Source organism: Pseudorasbora parva, chromosome 8 (assembly GCF_024679245.1).
Source record: "Pseudorasbora parva isolate DD20220531a chromosome 8, ASM2467924v1, whole genome shotgun sequence".
NCBI lineage: Eukaryota > Metazoa > Chordata > Actinopteri > Cypriniformes > Gobionidae > Pseudorasbora > Pseudorasbora parva.
In genome coordinates, this window is record NC_090179.1 from 23,255,393 (window position 1) to 23,278,906 (window position 23,514).

The 23,514-nt window shown below is 38.3% G+C and overlaps 2 protein-coding genes across 6 annotated transcripts in view; both read right to left on the reverse strand.

Annotated features, from left to right (window-relative positions):
* Positions 1-1,635: 1,635 nt before the first annotated feature.
* Positions 1,636-17,704, reverse strand: brca2 (BRCA2 DNA repair associated). Its single transcript, XM_067450445.1, has 27 exons — positions 17,537-17,704; positions 17,206-17,298; positions 16,821-17,042; positions 16,667-16,739; positions 16,537-16,580; positions 16,412-16,437; positions 16,068-16,179; positions 15,523-15,578; positions 14,021-14,099; positions 11,563-12,261; positions 7,182-11,480; positions 6,989-7,084; positions 6,844-6,913; positions 6,397-6,761; positions 6,060-6,250; positions 5,783-5,961; positions 5,424-5,594; positions 4,998-5,352; positions 4,759-4,914; positions 4,527-4,674; positions 4,312-4,421; positions 4,001-4,202; positions 3,743-3,909; positions 3,517-3,655; positions 3,130-3,383; positions 2,892-3,017; positions 1,636-2,493 (listed from the first exon to the last, which is right to left on the reverse strand). The coding sequence occupies exons 2-27, from the start codon at positions 17,237-17,239 to the stop codon at positions 2,137-2,139; spliced, it is 8,730 nt and encodes a 2,909-aa protein (XP_067306546.1). The 5' UTR covers positions 17,240-17,298; positions 17,537-17,704; the 3' UTR covers positions 1,636-2,136.
* Positions 17,705-21,306: 3,602 nt separating this feature from the next.
* The window catches only part of frya (furry homolog a (Drosophila)), a 70,114-nt gene continuing 67,906 nt past the window's right edge, over positions 21,307-23,514 (reverse strand). For all 5 annotated transcript variants that reach the window (XM_067450447.1, XM_067450448.1, XM_067450451.1 and 2 more), the window contains 2 exons: positions 23,010-23,215; positions 21,307-22,567 (listed from right to left, as the gene is read on the reverse strand). In XM_067450447.1, coding sequence (XP_067306548.1) covers positions 22,309-22,567; positions 23,010-23,215 — 465 coding nt within the window. In that variant the 3' untranslated portion in view covers positions 21,307-22,308. The remainder of the gene's footprint in view (positions 22,568-23,009; positions 23,216-23,514) is intronic.

The following is a 23,514-nucleotide window of genomic DNA, read 5'->3' on the forward strand; positions in this document are numbered from 1 at the left end:
GGTTCAGAGAAAAAGGTGAAGATGATGTGAACATGGACTTAACGTGTTACAGCGCGAGCTGGAGGTAAGTCTTCCATCAGCTGGCTTTCTGATTGGGTATTGTTTTGTTTCACGTGATAATCTCGGGATTCCTCCAACACAACAGGATTTCTGATCCAACATGTTCTATACGTACGTTTCGAGATTGACGGCCCAATTATGTCAGCTCCGATGTTCTTCCGAGCCCATTCAGTCTTATAAGTCTGATAAAATAATCTGTAGAATCATCAAGATAATCGGGACTTTACCTAGGATTGTTGGAAGGGGAGAAATGGGTCCAAAATCTCCCCGACTATCTTGTAGTGTGTACCCAGCATTACCACCTCAAGGTCTTATGCAGCAAAAAAAAGTATCAAAAGACATATTAATTTTGTTAGTATCAAAAGACAGCATATTAAATGATTTCTGAATAATTATGTGACACTGAAAACTGGAGTAATGATGCTGAAAATTTTGCTTTGCATAGCATTTTTACAAATGCAGCCTTGGTGGTGAGCATCTCTCAAAAACATTAAAATATCTTACAGACCACAAACTACGATACTGTATATTATCAGGCCTGTTTTCTACTAGTTACAAAAACTGAAAGACTTCAGACTTTATTATACCACAAGTATTTTCAGATCTAGGCTCATGGAAACATTTTTGGCCACAACAATTCTATTCTCTGTCAACCACTAACAGATATCATCTTCAGTGTCTCTGCTACACAACAGGAGTGTCAGCTATCTTTATCATTGTGGGCCAAAGACCTTAAAATAGAGATGGATGTGTGCTGAGTCAGCACATTCTCAATGATGAGATGATAGATGTAAAACTGAACACTGTGGAGGAAAGCCACCGATGGCAGCTAACTGCGACTGCGGACTGCAAATCTGGCATGTCTGTGGTTTTCTGAAGCATTCCTTAACGAGTGAACAGATTATGGGGTTGCTTCTAAATTTCAAAAATCCTTACACTGATTTGAGGAGCCAGTCACTGGCCACATACTATATTTTCTCTAGAGGAAATGCCTGGGATTGTAATATTATGATCAGAGATGATTCAATATGACACTGTTCTGTTTGGGGGAAAAAACCCTTTGTCTGCCTTTGCGGTTTTGTTAAATAAGGATGCCAGCAACATCGAGTAAAGTATGTCAGACTTTTGTTGTCATACCCACTGCTATCTATGATGCCAGTTTTTTAGTGGTTATTAAGAAATATATTCGTATTAGTTGTTCCATTCTAATTTCTTTAGATTTAATATGAAAATGGCTAATAGGACTTCAGAATCTTCCAATAGACTTTTGCGGCAAGTCAAAGGCAAGTGTTAAGGCTCCACCTGCTGTTCAATAATAGAAGACATTTCTACTCAATGGATTGTGCCATCAATTTTAAGTTGACTATTTACATTTTCTGACAAAAAAGTGAGTGGCTGCTCAATTTGTCAATATGATGCTAGGGCATTCTAGGTGGTCACACCATCAAGTCAACATAATATATGGTGCAAGTCTTTCCTTTAACGTCGAAGAGCTTTTGTTCTGTTTTAGTCATTCAAAACAAAAGATTGAATAGGACTGAATCCTTAGAAAAGCACATGTATACAAAAAAAGAGGTGCATTATTTATGTCAGTAGAACAAACTGTGGGCTACATGCAACAAATGTAATACATTCAGTATTATCAGGGGTTTGTTTTAATTGCACATAGTGCATGTCTTGGTAAATGTCTTGAATGCCACCTCTGCACCAAATTACTTTCCATCTTTTAATAAAAATTAAAATATTTAAACAATTTTTACATATACTTTACATATACCTTTTCCGCTAAACGTTACTAACTTCAGTACTTTAGTAGTACAATCAAGTACAAGAAAGAATTTTTAAAATGATTGCAGCAGTTGTAAAAAGGTGCATCCCTTTGCATATCATTAACCATCAGAGAACCACCGTTAACCAGGTAACCAGCGAGCAAAAACATGCCGTTTTCTTTCTCTGCAAACACAGTGTGAACAGTACTTGCATTACCCCATAGTTCTCAATGCCTTGAATGCTGGAATTCATTCTTGTGTCTTAACTCACATTTAGTGTTTCACCAGGAGAGTTATATTTTCCCCATCAGCCTTCCCTTAGCCCATCCAGTAAGGCCTGGGTGTCAATCATCACCAGCTCTTCATCATGTACCCACTTCTCCTCTTCTGACGGGGGACGTGAGGCTCGAGGTGACTGGTTCTGTGGAGGTTTGGGAGTCACAGATCTCCGTGGAGGATTAAAGGTCTTGTTAATGCAGGGAGAAGCTCTAGTTGTCAGAGAGGTAAGGGGTGGAGGGGACGGAATACGTGACAAGTAGTCCAAACCTCGTCTTCTTTTCAAGTTTTTGGGATCTTTTCCCTCACTGTTACTTGCAAATATAGGTGTTCTTCTATTCAATGGAGTGAAAGGTGAGAAACCGCTGCTTTTCTGCTGTGGTGTTACCTGAGAATTTTAACACAGGGCAAAATAGATTGATATGCATTTATAAATATAGACCAAAAAAATCCACTGAAATGATCACTTTAATGCAACCTTGCTTAATAAAGGTTAACAACAAATAATAATAAATGTTAGTAATAATAATATTAACTAATAAAATTAGCAATTAATTATAAATGATAATAAACGTACCAAAATTCCTTAATTAAAGAGTGTAGACATCTGTATACTATTAGTAATTGACACAACAACAACTACATTTTTACATTTTCTGAAGATGCAAGCGCTTTCATGTGCACAGAACAAACGGAGTGGAAAAGGTTAATAATTACAGTTGTGCTTGCCTTAAGCACCACTAATAAAAGCAATACTTCTCCACATAAAAAGAAACTCATACTAACCATGCCATTCATTTTTGGATTAGACTGCACACCAGGAGTTCTTGGAGACTGAAAACAACCCAAGACACCTGCAGGAACCACATCTGAGACCTTCTCCTCCGCAACACTAAAATACTGCTCACAAGTCTGTGTAAAAACCAACACAAGTCTAATAATGAGCAACAATGAAAGACGTGAGGAATCACCCTTTGATTTTGCATGCACTTGAATACAAAAGTTTAAAAGCTGATTCGTTAACCTGGACAAAAGTCTTCAGATGGTCCATAGCTTCCTGCAGATGGGATTCCTTGGGGTTTACGGAGAATACTGCTTGTTCTCCTGCATAAAGGCTTGGTACAGGCCCAGAGAGCGGTCTCACCTGAAGATTACTAAGAGCTATCAGGGCTCGTGGCTTTACCAGCTCTTCTACAGCCAACTGCTCCAGACTACTGTAGGTTCTCACAGAGACCAGATCAAAGTTCTCATCCACAAGATGCAGTACTGGGCAATTTCCTATGAAGATATTTAAACAGTCAAAATGTGTCTGAAAATATTAATGATTGATGAAACAGTTGTAGACTCACTTGATAAAACAATAACAGCTTTTATAAATGATAACAGAAGTTTTATGATAAATGCAACTAACCTTGTTTGCCCTCTATGGAGACAATACATCCCACAATGTCCACCTCCCCACAAGGAGAGCTGAATTGAGGGTTATGAAGTTCTCTGAAGTGTACACACTCTCGAGCACGGAAATGCTGATGCAACCATTCTGGAGACACCTAGCCCAAACAGATTTTATGTAAGGCAATTCCATATGCTTGTAATAAAAAGAGGAAAGTAATTGGCCTGTGGTGGACTTAGTATACCTCAATATCCTGAAAGAGTGTTTTTTTGGTGGCAGTGAGTTGTATGTGAGCAATGCCTGAGCGTTTCTTCCCCTCAGATGTGGCGAGGTGATACGCCCTGTATCTGCGGCCCTCTCTTAGCAAGCCATATAAGTCCCGCGATGGCCGCCAGATATTCAGCATGTAAACTAGGAAAATGTATTGCACCCAGCCATAACAGGTTAAATTGGCTCCAACAACACCCAACTAATGAGTAAAGATGATAGCCAATTGGCTCACCACAGTCGTTCTGCAGGTCATTGGCGTCGGTAATGCTGAGCTTCCAAACAGGAGTGACATCTCGATTGGGACACCCACCCTCAGCCTCCTGGACTTCCATTACAGCCTTCTGCACACGTTCCTGCAGCTCTGCCTGACTCCTTTCCCCTAGACAGCATCTGTACTTACTCACCGCCTCCATCTGCCTCTCATTTAGATGAGTCTACTCAAATAGTGTATAGAGTTAAATAAATGATTTTTTATTAAGAGATCCATGTTGGTACATAGTTTGACACAATGTATACAACGAATTGAAATGAACCAAACTTCACCTCAATGGCAGGATCTTGTTCCATTGCCTCATACAACTCTTCTCCATCCTGCAGAGCTTCAATCTCATGCCGACTAAATGTCCTCCTTTGGCGTCGACTTTTCTTTTTACCTTATACATGGAGGAAAAACACTCAACAAATGTACTAACATAAAAACCTCTGATAAAGTTTAATGACTAAAAATGAAAGTGAAATGAAAACTAATGAAACCCTACCTTCCATTTCTTTTTCAAACTGGGTCTGTATTTTAGAAATAAGGAGATCCATGGATTTGTGCTTCGAGTTGCTGTGTTTTCTGGCCTCTCGATCTTCGGCACGATCGTTGCGAAATATAAAGACACCGCTGGGCTTCTTCTCCATCCACTGTTTAATGAGAAAGTCAGTCAATTGTTTGGAACAAAAACAAAATTATGCACTCAGCCTTAACAGATGATAGCATGTACAGACCTGAGTGGGGTAACTTCTCAACACCAAAATGTTCACACAGCTCACAACACCTCCAGCAGTAAACAATGAGGATAGCAGAAGCCTGATAGGCCGAGGGTCACGATAGTACCCCAACTTAGTATCCCATCGAGCTCGTCTTGTGCTGTTGGCTGAAATCTAAAAATCAACAAACAAAAAATCAAACAAAGTCTGGCAGAATTAAGATCGCATTGGTCATATTTGTTGAACTCCAATTTTACCTTTAGCATCAGAGACTCAGGAGCTTCCAGGGGGGAACAAGCTTCTTGGGAACCAACCAACTCAGCTCCACTAGTAACAATCTTATCACCGATTCGGAGGCGGCCCTTGTTCAGCATGGCAGAAAGCGGAGGGTCCAATATGCCTTTGATGGCGTACCAGCCATCTGTGAGCCAGATCACACAGGATTCCATCTTTGCATTGGGAGATTTTTCATCTTTCACAGGTTTCTCTGGATTTTGACAAGTTTTAGCAACACCGCATACACAGAGCACTAATGTCTTAGCTGGAGTGTCATCCCTCTCCATGATCCTCCTAAGAGCGGATCTCTGACTGAGATCCACCTCCACATCATATCTAAGTGCAAATATTAAACAGTTACAATGGTTTCATTTTTTTTAAATATGAGCTTTACTAAGATCCAATACCTGAATTTCAGCTGCAGAAGTACTTGCTCTGGAGTCAAACACATGCTACCCATCAAAACTGGAAAAGTTCTTTCCATGGAGGCCCGTTTCCATACAATCCATCGGTAGTGGTTGAACACCCACGTATCACTGATCAGTTTGGGATCAACACCAGGGGTGTCACATAATGCACTGCCAAAAAAAAAATTAATTAAAAAAAGTACACATTGTAAAATAATAATACTTCAATTACCAATATTGTTGTGCAAGATAACAGTGCCTTTTAGTATTTAGATCTCATTTTGCCATTATAAGACCACAATATATTTTTTGTATTAATAGTGTTAAATGTACCAAATGCATTGACGTAATATGTTTACCTATAAAATTCGTCTTTGCCCACAGTACCCTTACTGTCTGGAACCAACCAGCCTCCATCTGCCAGCTGGAGGGCACCAGACTCATTGAGAAGTTCACGTTTGAAGAAGTCATTACAGTCAAATCGGAATGATTCAGCGTTTTCACTGGTTATTTCTGAGACTTTCTGATGCACACCATCCTAATACAGAGAAAGAAAAAGAGAGAAAGTATACAAAATGTTTTTTTCAGTGCTTTAAAAACAGTAAAATAATTTGCAAAAAAGTATCAAAAATATACCTCCTCCTTTGTGCATTGACCAGGATATTTGCATCCAACTGCATCTCTCAGACAGATTCTGGGGGCACCAGAAGTCTTAGCCAGGTAAAGTCTGCCAGGTAGAGGACGGATAGTTTGCCTTTTCTTCTTTCTTAGCCTCATGTCTTGCATATTCCTGGCTAGGTCTATGGTCTCCTGCCATGCCTCAGAGTCTATTAAAAAAAGTAGATTTATTGCTAAAATTATTCATATCTATCTCTATATCTGTGGACACTGCCATACAGATATCATTCAGTATAACCCCAAGATTATGAGATATATTAAAAATATACAATTAAAAGAGAGAGTAAATGGCTACCTTTCTCTTCAGAGTCCCTGGTTTTCATTAAGCTTTCAACTGAAGTTGTTAATTTAGGCTTAAAACCCTCATGTAGGTTCTTCTCATCACAATATTGTGCAACACTGTCACTGTGTGATGTAGAAGTCGACACCTTTTGGTCCATTTGATTGCTATGATCAGTTTTTTCTTTGTTTTCCTTCTTGAAAGGTGGGATAAAACCACTGGCCACTTTAGAGACATTTTGACAGTTTGATGTACCAGTCATCATAACCTTCTGAAAAGGGGGCACAGACACCCCTTCTTTAGTGTCTGAGGGGAGTCTGTTTTGGACAGACACAGTACAATGCTTTTCAAGGTCATTTGACTTTTCACCCATATGATGCCTGCATATACAAAAGAATTTGTAAGAATTAATGATTCCTTGCGCAGTTTTAAATGTTAAAACTAGTAAAACATACAACCTACCAATCAGGAGCAGTAACATTCGGCTTGAGGTGGACATTATATTTGAAGACACGCCTGTCTTTTAGAGTTCCTGCAAAATGAATAAGATATAGTATTTCATCATAAAATAAACAGAAGTAATATATTTAAAAAAATTATAACCAACCGTTCGGACAGCTTTTAAGTGGTGTAAGGCCAGAGGATTCTGAATCTAAGGTCTGGTCAAATTCAGAGAGAAGTTGTCTTTTCAAAGGAGGCTGCCCTGAATCCAAACAGAAAGTATTTACCATAATGAGAGGTTGAAATATAAAAATGTATTCATTCATACAGCTGCCCCACAAAATGAAACAGAGCCATACCTGCCACACTACTGGACTCAAACTGACGTTTCCTCCTTTTGTTCAGGTCAAAAGACACCTGTGTCTGGATATCATGAATAGATGGACATTTTTTGTAATCAGTGTTCTCGGACATCACCAACTTGGTCGATTCATTCAGGTCATCATCTGCCAGTAAAGCTTCAGTGCAAGCCATCGCTTCCTGCTCAAAGTACTTCTGCTGGGTGTCTGTACAACTGTTAAAATCCAAAGAATGTAAGTCTAGTTGTGCAGGTATATTTTGAGTTGCTTTAGATGGCGAAGAATGTAGAGTGGTTTCGGTTTGTCTCTCTTTATGTTTAGTACAACGTTTTGAGAAATCACTCTGTAACAGTTGGTTATCAGTAGTAGTAACTTGGGCATCAGAGTCTCTGAATAATTTAGAAGCTTCCTCAAGGGCAACTTTTGATACAGACACACCTTTACCACTAGCAGTGCTGAAACCACAGTTTTTCTTGTTCAGTTGTTCAAACTTTAAGTTTCCATCTACAACGTCCTCACTTTTTCTATGAGAACTCTTAGTCTGTGGTGGGAGTTTCTCTAAAACAAAATCCGTAGATGTATTTTCCTCTTCACAACTTTTAAAGAGACTTTTGGCCCTGTGAAGTGCAGTAGCAGAAATAGTCACCTTCTTACCACCTGCTGTGGAGAATCCTAAATTGTTTTCTGAAGAATTTTTAGACCCATGACTGGAGGGATCCTCACAACCTGCAAATGCCGCTCTAACCTCACGCAGTGCATTTTCAGAGACAGTAACATCTTTGCCACTGGCAGTGCTGAAACCTTTACAGCCTTGGTGCTGAAGACTCCCAGAAGCTAAATTATCCTCTTCACAATCGTTAAAGAGACTCTTGGCCCTCTGAAGTGCAGTGGCAGAGATGGCCACCTTCTTTCCACCTGCTGTAGAGAATCCTATATTGTTTCCTGGAGAATTTTTAGGCTCATGAGTGAAGGAGGCATCCTCACAACCTGCAAACGCCGCTCTAACCTCAAGCAGTGCATTTTCAGAAACAGTAACATCTTTACCACTGGCAGTGCTGAAACCTTTACAGTCTTGGTGATGAAGACTACCAGAATCTAAATTCTCGTCTTCACAATCGTTAAAGAGACTCTTGGCCCTCTGAAGTGCAGTGGCAGAGATGGCTACCTTCTTTCCACCTGCTGTAGAGAATCCTATATTATTTCCTGGAGAATTTTTAGGCTCATGAGTGAAGGAGGCATCCTCACAACCTGCAAATGCCGCTCTAACCTCACGCAGTGCATTTTCAGAAACAGTAACATCTTTGCCACTGGCAGTGCTGACACTTTTACAGCCTTGGTGCTGAAGACTCCCAGAAGATAAATTCTCCTCTTCATAATCGTTAAAGAGACTCTTGGCCCTCTGAAGTGCAGTAGCAGATATGGCTACCTTCTTTCCACCTGCTGTAGAGAATTCTAAGTTTTTTCCTGAAGAATTTCCCGTTTCAGGCTCATGGCTGAAAGAGACGTCACTAGAACCTGCAAATGCCACTTTTTCCTTAACCAGTGTATTTTCAGAGACATTACTGAAACCTTTACAGTTTTGGTGCTGAAGATCTTTGGATGATAAACTCTCCTCTTCGCAATCTCTGAAGAGATACTTTGCCCCTTGTATCCCAGCAGCAGAGACAGCCACCTTCTTCCCACCTGCTGTACAGAATCCTTTGTGTTCTCCCGAGGAAAAAGAGTCTGTTTGGTTATCGACAACCTGCTTTGTCTTTTGAGAATCATTGACACATGAGAAACCATCAGCTGACTCAGACAATACATCCTTAGCCCGCTGTAATGCTCCAGCTGAAATGGATACCTTCTTACCACTGGCTGTACTGAAGCCACAGTTGCCATTAAGAGGAAGCAACTCAGAGAGATGCTTAGAGAATTCATTTTGAAAGTCTTTTTTCTTGCATATTTTCTTTTCAGGTTGATGGTCCAAAGAGGAATGCAATGAGAAGTCATTAATCAAAACTGTGTCCACGAAAACAGTTTTGGCCTCCACCACATCTGAAGTGGATGCATTTGTTTGTTTGAAGATTTCAACAAGTTTGTCATTTTTTCCCATTATTTTTGCAGAATCCAAGCTGTCAATATGTGAATCACAGTCCTTGAATATGTCCTTTGCCTTCTTAAGGGCACTGGCTGAAAAGGAAACTCCTTTCCCACTGGCTGTCTGAAAACCATAGCCTTGCCCTGACCGAGGCACAAAAGTTTCTGAGGGAAAAATCTTTGCACAAGCTTCTTTAGCATCATTGCTAGATTTCTGTTCTTGGAAGACATTCTCACGGCTGAAGGAAGGAATATCTGGACCATCAGATGTTTGATTTACCACCACTGAGTCTGATTTCTGATTTCTTTTTATAGAGGTTTCACTCCAAGAAACAGTTTTTGTTTTCTGAAGGCTAGTTGTTGATATAGAGGCATCATGTTTTCCAGTAGCGTGGATAGAGAGTATGTACGTTTGCGACTCTAAGCTGTCAACATCGTTAAGTTTTCTTGCTTGCAAAAGAGTGTTTTCAGACAATTTTAGCTTCACTCCCTTAGCTGTACTAAATCCAAAATGACTATTTGCGTCAACACAAACAACATCTGTTTTTTCATCTAAACAATTCTGCTCCATTTCTCCATTTCCTGCCACTTGCTTATGTATCTCTTTACAATGTGCATTTACATATGCACAGCTGAAATTTTCGTTTTTTAAATTGGTTTTATTTTCTGAACTTATACTGTCCGATTTATTGGCTGAAAGCTCTGAAAGATCAGAACACTCTGATTTTATTTCTCCAATATCCACCTTGACTTCTTGACCATCCTCTTCAAAAAAGTGCTTTGCTTTGTCTAAACTCTTTTCTGAGATTTGTATAAGTTTCCCTTCAGCAGTTTTAAAACCAAGACAGTGGAACTGAGTATTATCACTGAAATTACACAGCACATTCTTCATTCCTTCAACTAAAGAGTTGTCTTCAGTCACTGACAAAGGCACAATACCATTCCGTGTTTCCTTAGAAATGGTGCATAATTTGTCAGCATATACAATGTGAATATGATCAGATCTGTTTACTGAAGAAGTGTCTTTCTTGACTGGATGCTTTCCTTTCACAAAATCACAGTTAAAACTATCATCAAAGTCGATGCCATTGACTATATCAGGATCCCACTCTCTCTCAGTAGTTTTGTTCTCTGAGCCAACATTTGTAGGTTTGAACTGGGTAAATTCATGTTGACTATTTGCTTCTTCCAAAAGATTGCACAATGCTGTAACATCAGCCTTTTGAGATGCTGTCAAAGTGCCATTCTTCTCAACATCATCACCGCTGGAGTCCACTGCGTTGGGTTTGTGTATATGGTTAACGTCAAACACAGTCTGTCTTTCAGCACTTCTTTTGAAATCCAGTTTTTGATGAATGCACTTTAAGGAATCTCTCCACAATTTCTCTTTCAAAAGAGTCTCTGTTTGAAGGCTAACATCTGAAGCTGTAATTTTCCTCTTTGAACCAGTTTTATAATCAGATTCATTGGACTGTGGTGAAGAGTAACTTGAAATACTCACTTTAAAGTTCTTTGGACTAACACTTTTTGGAGTATCACTAACACACGTTATTGTTGCTTGGTTAGGGAAGACAAACTGTCCTACATGCGACCTGGTTGCATTAGTGCTTCCTGATACTGGTTTGCACAAGGTTTCAATAATTTCATGTTTTGGAGTTGTTTGATTCAAAGTGAAACTCAAACCATCCCCTGCAGCGTCATCCAATGATGTTTTGGCCTTCAATATAGCCTCACTTGGTATGGAAATGGCCTTGTTGTTTGCCGTTTCAAAAGTAGGACAAGACTCCTTAATATCTGTGCACAAGGTTGTTGTAGCATCCAAATCTGAAAATGTGGTGGGGCAACCACTGTCATGACTGATATCAAAAGTTGTGAGCATGACGGTTGACTTGTTTGGGGAGTTGGCAGACTTGTCTGCGGAATTAGAGATGTCATTGTGATTATTAACTTTGTACTCCTTAAGCTCAGCTTTAGGTTGCACTTGGTCATTTTGGTCACTCTTTACAGGCATGTCAAGCAGCCCCTCTGGCCTTATTTCTTGTGTGAAATCCTCTGCAAATGCTTTAGAAAGCTGTGTCATATCCAATCCGTGGTCAAAATCATGGAGTTCTGTAGATAATGGTTCGGCAGCTTGCAGCTGTGTCTGATTATTGAGCGCATAATGACTGGCGAATCTGGATTCATTAAGGTCACTAGACACCTTTTCCACTGAGGAACTTTCTGTAAAGTGCAAAGAGAAAAGCTTTTTAAAAATATGTACACACAATATTTGTAAAATAGTTTAATATAAGAACAGCCTTACCTTTGACATTATGGTCCAAACTGTCCAAATGACCAAATACTGGTAGAGCTGCTTTGTGTTCAATTACAGTCTTTGACAAATCAGAACTTGGCACTTGATACACAAACTTCCTGGGCTTTCTAGGGAGCATGAAAGAAGGTGAATTGTCTAACAAAGTCTTCTGATGCTCAGCTTCTTCTGGATAAGATCTTACACACTGTGAAAAGGTTTGGCTACTTTCTGCAGTGTGGTTGAAAACAGTACCGCCATTAGTTTCACTGGATGCTACAGTGTTGTGATTGTTTATCAAAGACACCCCTGAACAACCTCTGTTCAAAATAGATTCTGATAAACTTAGTGGGGTCCATTGAATGGTATCTTTATTTTTGCTGGGGCTTTTTGCTTCTACATCAGACTTTAATATCTCATCTGGTTCTGAAGTTAGAACAAGTGATTTGACATCCTTTGAGGAATAAGTTATTCTCCTTCTGATCCTCTCTTTGGTTTTGATTCTGCGCAGAGTTGAAGTACTGTTGCTGAAGAATATTGATAATGCATCCTCAGCACCATCTAGAACATTCTGCACTGTGGTCCGGACATCCCCATCCTCTATAGCATTGGGAACCTTCTGCTTCCACAGACCACTTGTATCAGGAGATGCATTTGGAGAGCAAACAGGATTTTCTCCCAAGTCATCAACTTGAATAGTCTCACTTTTGGCTATCATTGAAGAGAAGAGAACAGAATAATCCCAATTATTTTCTAATTGGAGTTACTGGTATGTGTATGCATTTTACATTAAAGGGGTCATGAACTGAGAAATAAAATGTTCCTTGAGCTTTTGACATATAAGAGGTCATCATAATATAAGAATATCCTGTAAGTTTTAGAACTTCAGAATCGCGATAATGCGTGTTACCCGCAAAATGTAGAGCCACAGGCTGCAACGCATCATCAGATTCGTCATCTTGAATAAACATGGCTGAAAGCGAAACAGAGGAGCTGGTGCAACAACCATTATTTGGATTTAAGCCAACTGACAAGCAGCAGCAAACTATACTGTAGAGTGTGTGGGGCAACACAGCTAATCTGTTCTACCACCATCTCACAACATTCACTTCAGGAGGTTTAACTTACGTTATTGGTATTTTTGTATTATTTCTTATCATATATCTTGTAGAAAAGACGAGAGTTGCGTTTATTTCTACTGAGCCTGATTCTCAAAATGGTGGTGCGCTTATCATGGGTGTCATGACAAAAGTCCGAGTTATAGTAATGCTGCCTTCACATGCTCTCTGGATTATTGTAAATGCGATCTTCCTTGGTAAAAATTGCACATGAACGCCCTCACATTTTGAAACTTGAATGCAATGATCTCGTAATCATGACATCAGAAATCGGAATTATCAAATTTCCGATAGCACATGAAGGCAGCATAAGCATGAGCGCTGGCGGCTGCTGAAGGCTCGCACTCATCACAGGAACACGAGCAGAGTAACGGCCAAGCTCAGCGTTTTGACTGAATAATAAGATTTCTTTCTCACAAAACCTTCTAGTATTCTTCCTGAACACTTTCCATATATGGCACACATCTTACTGTACCATTGCGTGATACTTCTGTATCCTTTTTGTAAAGTTTTCATCCTGGCTGCTATTCACTACCATAATAGGAAGGGCCATAATAGGAAATTTTTAGATTTAGTCTGAGAGCGTATGGAAGTGTATGCACACTATACTGTCCATGTCCAGAAAGGGAATAAAAACATCATCAAAGTAGTCCATATGTGACATCAGTTAGTTAATTAGAATCTCTTGAAGCATCGAAAATATTTTGATCCAAAAATCACAAAAACTACGACCTTATTCAGCATTGTCTTCTCTTCCTGGTTTGTTTTCAATCCTCAAATAAAGATTCAAATGGTAATGAATCAATGGATTGATTCATGATTCGGATCGCGTGTCAAACTGCTGAAATCACATGACATTGGTGATCCGAATCATGAATCAATCCGGTGATTCATTACCATTTGAATCTTTATTTAAGGATATTAAAATATCTTAAACTGTGTTCCGAGGATGAACGGAGGTCTTATGGGTGTGGAACGACATTAAGTTGAGTCCTTAATGACATCCATTTCATTTTTGGGTGAACTAATCCTTTAAGGTCTCTGCAATGTTTTCATGCTATCAACATGTCTGTGATCGGCTACAATGAGCATCACTGCAACCTTTCATGCCACGGTCTTAATATAATGCCATAGATCTAAATGTAATGCAACACTTTTCACGATTAGTTTACCATGAGAGCTATAATAGTAAAAACACACTTAAAGAGAGAGTAATACTATTTCAAATAGCATTCTAACATTATAACATTATAAGTACACCCCAGGAAACATCATAAAACAACACAGATCATGACTCCTTTAAGCAATTTATTTATTTGTCTGTAAAAATTCAAATATAGTGTCACACTCACCATCTTGTTTGAATGTGTCATTTAATGATGCAGTATTTGCAGAGACTTTCGAGAGAGATGGGAACAGTTTCCGCACAAACTAGTGTGAATAAGAGAATGAGAACAAGACATCAGGGAATTCGATGTTGGTGAAAGGAGGATTTCAGAATATTAGAAACCATAATAGCAAAAGCAAAAAACAAATGACAGGTATAGAATGCAGAAAAGAAAATTACATATCAGGACTCCAGACTAACTGTTTTTACTAGGAGCACTGTAGCCCCTAACTAAACATTTTTAGGAGCACAAGCAGAAAATTTAGGGGCACACCTTAAATCATCATGCAATGCAGTTATTCACGTTTCCACATTTTGACTGCATTACTGACAAATGCCTTGGTAATAAATAGACTTCACGTACAGAAAATACAGTTTTATTATAAGTTCACAGGGCTCCGGACTAACATTTTAGGACAGCAGCATCCGTGCCACTAAGTTAAACAGAAAGTATTTGGTCGCATTGGGAGGCTGACAATAAAGCACTGAGCTTGAGTTGAGGTGTAGATAAAATTAACTTTAATTATTAGGGATTGAAAATAGTTAATACGTGCTGCTCTGCAGCCACCTACTAGTTACAATGTTATTTAAAGTATTTTATTTTATTTTTTAAAATAAATCCTACATCTTGAAACTTTTAGTTTTATAAATGGGGATCTTTAAAGGATGAACAAATAATGTAACATTTAAATATAATATAATATTTTAGTTTTGAAGTGCTGGAAAAAGATGTGTAGTACTTGTAAGCATGTGACTATTTCAGTCACAATATCATAATTACAGATAGTATTACTACATTAAATCTATGGTGAATGTTTTTAATTTGTGAACTGAAAGTCTTTTATAACTTGTTCATTCATGGCTCAATGTTTCTCCTGGGGCCTATTGCACAATACTAGGATAAGGGATTAAGCCGGGATATTTTGGTGATCCTGGCTCAATTTATCTGCTAGTATACAGTTATCTTTCATTATCGTTATCGTTCTTGGTATGAGTTTGCCTTCAGGGTATGTTTACATGACAGCTGTGTACTAAATTTTGCATAAAAATTACAAGATCACCAAGATATCCCGGCTTAATCCCTTATCCTAGTTTTGTGCAATAGGCCCCTGGTTTCCACGTCAGCGCTATTTGATCTGATATCTACTGTTTACAACAGAGAACTCTGTGTCGAATCTGAATGCTTCTCACTAGATCTTGCAGCGATCAAAGACTTTATATACACTTTTCTGCGATTTTATCAATTCTGTGGCAAATTCAACAGATTTCTTTACTGAATCTCCCCTATTTTGGTCCAAACAGATTAGCGGTCTGTGAAGGACAATTGATTAGCGCAGTTTAGTTCCACTTTGATTTCGTTTGCCATTTGATGCTGGGCAACATTGTGGTCACAGGCAGAAAAAATGGCCGCAGTCTGGAGCCCTGCATATATATAACTCTTTCAGAACTTTGGAGATTTACACTTACAATCGCTTCCTTGTCTTTGAGGCCACTTGATGAAGGACAGCAATCCTCTGTTTTTGCTAAAAGGAAAGAAGAATAACTCGTGTGAATGCTGTGTTGCTCATACCTGATCAGGAGACCAGGGTGAAATTAAAACACACACATATATACACATATATAAAGTAAAAATGATTTCACTTTTTTTTTATTGCATAAAATAAATTGCTTTATTCTAATGTGGGACTCTAAATGCATAATATCCCTGAAAGCCTAAACGTTAGGTAGTAGAAGCTAAATGTATAACACTAGAGGATTTCACAACACAAAGTTTGGTCTTTGCATTTGTCCTCTAAACAATCTATTTTTGGTATTACTCGCACAATATTATGTGTGCAAGTTCATCTTCTTGTTGCCGAAATATATTCAGTAAGTATTAATGTAAAGTTAATATTACAGCTTTGGATTAATAGTGTGGAGATAATGTGGAGAAATTCAACATTATGATCTAGTATTTTTGATTGTAAACCAAACATTCTTAAGAGACAAGACATAAGACTATTCATACGTACGCAATATCACAGTGGGAGTCAAAGATGATGGTGTGTTAAAGGAGCTGGTCCAAGATAAGTCAGGGTTGATTTGTGCTCCAAGGCTCTCAGATATCAGTTTTGCTGAACGTGCCTGGAAGAGATCAAACTCAACATCATGATTCATGTCTAGAATGCCAATGTGAAACTGTTAAAAAATGATGATGATGATAATAAAATAAATAGAGGGCTTGGTGACATCAGCAAAAATGTTTAACATTTTGATAAAAGGATTTTTTTTTTTCTTTAGATAAACATGCATCCCATGGATGAATCAAGCAGAGTAAATATGATATGACTAGTTCATTTATTTTGTGTTGACTTACCAAAGACCTTTTTGGTGTATCCTGGCCTGTGATATAACATACAGAAATAATTAAAAAATAAAGCACAATATTTAATATTGGACAGCCTTATTTTTACTTTTAGAGAAAATCTAAAACTTTCTTACCAAAGCAATCTCTAGGTTTTTCACAGGACCTATCCAATCTTTGACTATAAAGGAAACGAGAGAAAGTTACATAGTCCTGTTTGACTTTCACGTTTCATGCTAAATTCATATAACTCATAAACATAATTACCTGTCTTTGGCTGAGCCAAACAAACAAGGGCTCGATTCTGTCCAGGGAAAAGCTGATAAGTCACCATTAGTCACTGGGTGACAAGAAAACAATTGTAAAGCACATGTCCTTATACACAAACACAAATTCATACATAACACTATAATTAGGATACCTTCATAAGGTGACTCTTCATTAGGAATGGAATCAGGGGACTGAAATTGTTGTTGCTTAAATATCTTGGGTGTAGAATACAGCTGACTGGCCAGGGCGGATGTCTCTGGTGCTTTGACAGTGTCCTCCTCCCGCTCAGCTTTCGAACTGTCAGGACGTCCTACATCTTGGGAAACTTTTACAGTCAACTCCTTAAACCAGTCTGGATTAAGGGGGCCAAGCTCTTAATTCACAAAAAAATCAGATTTAGAAAATAAGAATGACTGTATACCAGTAGTTATAATAACAATAGTAAGTCATAATAATAATATATTGTTTACCCATATAATAAAATAATATAGTATACATTATTAGCATTTATATTATTGTAAACGTTAAGTGTCTACCTTTGTCAATTTGATGAAAGAAATTTTCAAACATGCTGCCATGAGTGTGATGGTGTTAAATCTGAACCAAGAACAATAATGTTGTCGCTGGACCTATAGATAAACAAAGACACATAAATCAAAAATATAACTGAATGTAATTTGTATCTGTAGCATCATTGTCTCTGACTTTCATATTAAGTTACGTTGTTACGAATTAAGATAACAGTTTGTCATCAAAGCTTAGTAAAGTATTTTAGCTGCTCTAACGTTATATATCACTATTTTCATTACGCTAAGTTACCTGAACTAACGTTAGCTACAATTAACAGGAAACAGGACGGGAAGTTACCGTAAATGAAAGTGTTGACACACACAACAAGCTTTTTGTAACTTTTGACTTATTGATATTCCTGGAAGTGTCTTGTTCATCGCCGATTCAAGTTTTATTTCCTGAAGTCTTCTGAGGGGAGCTGTTTATTCTGCGCGTGCATAAAGCTGGTTTAACACATCCCGCCAATAAGCGCTGTGTCGTCAACGGAAGAGCAGTTGTCTCGACCAATCAAAATGGGGCCGTGAGTTCAGGGGCGAGCCTACGTGAGTTCCAGGTTCAAAGGCAATCCTACGTCACATTCACATGTTGGCCACATGATGTCACCAAAACACAACAGCAGGGCATTGTGTTTGGTCAATTATGTCAAAACTTCCGACAAAAATCAACATAAAACCGCCATGAAAACAGCGGACGAAAAAAAAAACGACGGTATTTTCACATAAACTTTAAAGGTGTATTGCTCATAGTCGGCCTATGGTATGTTGCAAGAAGCCAGTAATTTACCAATTGCTTGTTTTAAGTTAAATTACAGACAAGTAGCCCATATTTAAATACAAGACAAATATAAGGCATTGTAGTAGCCCTAGTTCAGAGTATGTAAAACAGAGAATAACAGCAACAACTAATTAATTATTTAATTAATTATTTATAATTATTAAATGTAATAAAAAAAATGCTATATAATATTAGGGCAGTTACATGATTTTGAAATGCTTTAATTTTTTTATTGTTTTTATAAGCTTTTTGTTTTGTGATCTCATGTTTGAGATCACAAAAAACATTGGAAACATTTGGGATAATGTACACAAGTCAACAAAATATATACAAATTTTCTAGTAGGCTACTTAAGATATTTTATTCTAAAATTCTTATATATTATTATGCCTTTAACAAGGACACTTTTCTGTGGACATGCATCTAAAAGGTCTGCAGATCATCGTACTGTACAGAAAATGGATCTGGATAGATAAATGTTTATTGTCAGGGCATGATACACTACATGTATACATTATAATGTTGGTTTTAATAAGACTTTTCCAATAAATAGGCAAGAATAAACCTGGTGTCCTCCCTGATTCCTGTTCATTGTTCCACAACAGTTGTAGTACAGCATTCTGCTCAAGAGTCTGCTCAAGCTGTCATATTTGTATTTTCATTTTATTGCAATACACACAAATGCAATAACACGTCATAAAAGCAAGATGACAACATTAGTTATAACCGTAATTACACTAAACAATACATGTTCTATCTTCATGCAGCACATATTCTCTGGCTCTGATGGCATCTTACAACAGTTCCTACAGGAGCGATTTATAGATTATCATGACAGAATATGCTAATAAATGGCTATTTCCAAAAACCTAGGCAGCTGACTTGTTATCAGGCACTGTAAGGCAGCGTTTGCGCACAAAGGCACCTCGTGAAATTTCTGTGGCAATGTAACAGTTTAATGATCTTCAGCAAAATCAAGGTTTGGTGCTAACTAAGTGAATATTCAATTACTACAGTTGTAATTTTTCTCTAGAAATGACATCAGAAGTGGAAAACTTTGGCCAAAAACATACTTTTACACACAAACTGACCAGCAGCCACAATTTTCAGATGCCATCTTTCTTTTCTAGCTAAACTGTCCCCAAATGGAACGCATAGGATATCAAAGGCAGCTAATCAATCAATCAATCAACTTTATTTATATAGCGCTTTTACAATCACGATTGTGTCAAAGCAGCTTCACAGTGTCAAACAGGATAATATTGCAACAAAATTAGATATGGCTGTACAGTCGTTCTGGAGAAAATAGGTTTGTTATCAGCTTATTTTAATTTATCATATAGCGACAATGTTGGCAGATCAGTATTATAGTTTATACAATTAAATAAAACCTAATTCATAAATTTTATTTGTATAATTAGTTGAATAACTTTAATCATAATTTTAGTGTCCCCAACTGAGCAAGCCAAGCCAAAGGCGACAGTGGCAAGGAACCAAAACTCCATCGGGGCATGATGGAGAAAAATAAACATCATTACTGTGCCAAAACCTGCAGGGTAGAGAGCTGGTCAAACGTTTTTTGAGCGCAATTCACACCGAGCGGTACTTCAAAACAGTTGTCCGAACGCGCAACGTTCAACATGGATTCGGTTTTCTGAACTTTTGATTTAGCTTAATATGTGAAGTGTCAGAGAGAGCTTATGTGCTTATTTTGAAGACAGAGAGAGTGCGCGCAGGGTGGAGTTCTCTGCTCTTTATATGCCTTCAGCTGTGGTCTTGACCGGTCTTGAGACAAAATCCCGAGTCATCTTCGCCCGAGACCCGAGAGTAAAAATGCGGTCGATACCGAGACGAGACCAAGACCTATAAAAAGTGGTCTCGAGACCGGTCTCGAGACCGAGACCGATCTCGAGTACTACAACACTACCGCCAACACTCTTGCAGATGCAGAACAAATCATTATGTCGGTGTGAAATAAACAGTTAAGGAAATGTAGAAATTAAAGCTAAAGGTAAATCTCGTCCCGACAATCCCGAAAAAATCAGTTAGTGCCGTTTAAAAAACACTGAGGGGCGGGGGTTGTTATGACCTGTACTGGGACCAGCCACCTGTGGGGCGATAGAGGCGTGGAGGCTTCAGTTTCTGAGAGGAGTGCTACAGGCTTGATTTGGACATTTTTTACCTTGAAATGTGTCCTCCAAAGGCAGCATTTTCCAGTTTTCAGATGCAGCCAATGACTTGAACTTGACAATGACTTGTTAACTCCACATCAGCTACATAAATTAATCAACTAACCATTCAGAAGTGTCTTGTCACTTCCTAAAAAGCTGAACAGTTTAGGACATTTTCAGTTTGATATAATCAGAGCTGCTAACTCAAGCTCTTGAAGCTCCAGCTTCTTCCTGAATGGGGGCTGGGAGCAGTGGCTATTTTGCATTTAAATCGACGCACACAAAAAGTGACATTTTAACCAGTCTATGATTTTAACATGCTATAAAAAATGATTTGTATGGTACTGTGAGCTAGAAACTTCACATACACTCTGGGGACATCAGAGACTTATTTAACAAAAAATGCCGTTATAGGACCCCTTTAAGACAGTATTTGCTGTCATCTAATGGTGTAATAATGTATCAGTAGATCAGTGCTGTTAATTTTGTTTTCCTGGTGGAAGCAAGGTTTTTAGTGTTTTTACTTCATGTAAGTTGCAATGATACATATATTTTGTCTTTAATATTTGTATTGTGTGGTAGCACCATTATTTAGATTTTAACAGAAGGGATTTTGGAGGGGAATTATGAAGACACTCAAAGTCAAATGAATATGCCAAATTGTTAAACCCCCTAAGCTGTTATAAATTCACTGTATACTGCAGATTTTTGATTCTCTATTGCTTTAATAAAAAAAGGTGTAACTTTGAGTGTCTTTATAATTTCCGTTCTGGTAACACCAGAGGGTGCACAAACATAAAAAAAATACATAATGCATTGCTTGAACAAATTCAGTTCTGATCCTGTTATTTAAGATTCCATTTTGTAGATTATGTCATACATTTTATAATTTATTCCAGAATTAAAAACAAACAAACAAACATGTAGATAATAAAAGCATGGACACCATCATTCTCATTAAAGATCAACACAAGATATTTAGTGGACCGATCTTATAATTTTTTTTTTAGATGTATTCAAACTATCCAAATATAAATTTAAGACCCATGTCTATGTTCTTCATTAAATTTAGATTTGTACCATTTGAATGTAATCATTTAGTATCTAAATAAAACAACAATAAACAGTTACTAAGCATATTTTTATTAATATTATTTATTGATCTATTTATTGCATGCACACTTTCATACAGCAGACAGCAAAATAAAACCATAAAAATAAAATCTTACAAGTATGGGCTACGCTCCCACTACTATGTACAAATGTATCTTTCATTTAAAATATTTTTTATTCCATAAATATTTCTATTTTGTCTTGTGGTATACCTTTGCATGCTTGGCCATTTCAATAGACAGAATAGACAGAATTCTATCCTATAAAACTATACCATTTTATGATAATCAAAGCATGATGATCTTTCTTTTGAGAATATAAATAAATCTTCTAGGAGCAACAAAACAGTAGAAAGACATTAGTAAAATCAAACACCCCCATTAATAAGTGCTGGATGACCCCTTTATGCATCCAGTTCTCTCTGACAGTAGCATTGCATTGTGTTAGAGACATTCTGTCTGTATGGATAAAAGCTGATGCAGGGAGTGAAAAGTCTGATCTTTTTAAACAATATTCATATTAACAATGGCTTTCGGCTTAATCTAAAAAACAAAACAAAACAAAAACAAGACCAGAATATAACATTTCTGTATATTCAAGTATCCGAGAGCACTGAAGTTTCAAAACATTCTCTCTTAAGATGAAGAGTTTCACTTGGTGTGAGGCATTGCACATATTCCCGTAGCATGTGTAATTGTAGACGTGGGCAGGATGATCCATTCATGGAGCTTTGGTATACCGTTGATGCCAGCAGTAGTAGAGGCCCCGTTTCAGAGGCAGGGGGCGGCCCCAAACATACATAGTAGTGCAAAAAAGCCAACGCTTCGACTTTTTCTGTCCCCTGTTGCAGTTTTCCATTTCTATTTAAGCTACACATCCTGCCAGCTCTTAAGGAGAGCGGCGGCAGGTCGGTAATGAGTGCGCTAGGGGAGAACAATGAAGGCAGCAGCATCTTCAGACAGGAGTGGTGGAAAGAAACCCAATGCCGGCCTGATCCCTTACAGTTTCTCCTCAAAGGCTGATGCCCGTCACGCTGGAGTCAGGAAGGAAGGCAGTGATGGCCCGGTAGCCCTGCGCCCGTCGAATCATGTCTCGGATCTCGCAGTTAAGCTCAGTGAGTCGGTTGCATATCTCAGAAAGGTCTTGTTTGGAACCGACCAGGGCAAAGGTTCCTGTCTGACCCAGAGTTTGGTGCCGGAAATAGATGTTGAGCAGAGTCTGGATCTCATTCTCAGAGCTGCTGCCGAAGATGTCACTTGGCCACATTTTCCTGAAAGATGTCATTATTGCAAATAATTAAAGAGCAAAGTACTGCATAAAACTCCAAATGCATTTATGTTTTTATTGTCGATTCCTATAAAATCACATGTTTATTGCAATAGCTAACCCATTTACTCCACCAGCCCCCATGTTGTTCAAATCCTGTATGCATTTCCTTGTCCTATGGAACATAAAAGAAGATATTCTGAGCAATGTTGGAAACCGAACCCTTTCGGTTCACACTGACTTCCATATTTTTTTGTCCATAAAATGGGATTTAATGGTAACCAAAACTGTTTGGTTACTAGCATTCTAGTAATCTGGTCTGCAGATATGCATACAGGTTTGGAATGACATAAGGGTGAGTAAACTGATGGAATTTTTCTTTTTTTTTTGGCAGACGATCTCTCCCTTCGTTCCATTATAAACAATGTTCCCGATGGGAAGTTTACCTGCATTCCTGTATGTAACAGATGGCTCTAGAGAACTCGTGGGTTTTCAGGCTCTCTAGAATGGCCTGTACAGCCGCCTCAGAGGAGCTATAGGGGGATTCAGCGGTGGGATCTCTCTGTTCGGCTGCTGTCTCACTGGCCACTGAGGCTGCTGCTGCCTGCAGGTTACTCCTCAACTCACTCAACTCTCTGGACATATTCTGCAGCTAGAAGGGACAACAATTACACATAAATGACAATCAAATGTATTCTTTTGTGTCAAATTAAACTATTTTGGAAACCTTCCAAAAAGACACAGAAGCGGTATCATAGTACAGTGATAATATCAGACAGTACTGAATGCTTACTGAAAAACTGAAAAAGTACTGAAAAATATAAACAAACACATTGAACAAAAATACTCTCACTCTCTCACTCTCACACACACACACACGCACGCACGCACGCACGCACGCACGCGCACACACACACACACACACACACACACACACACACACACACACAC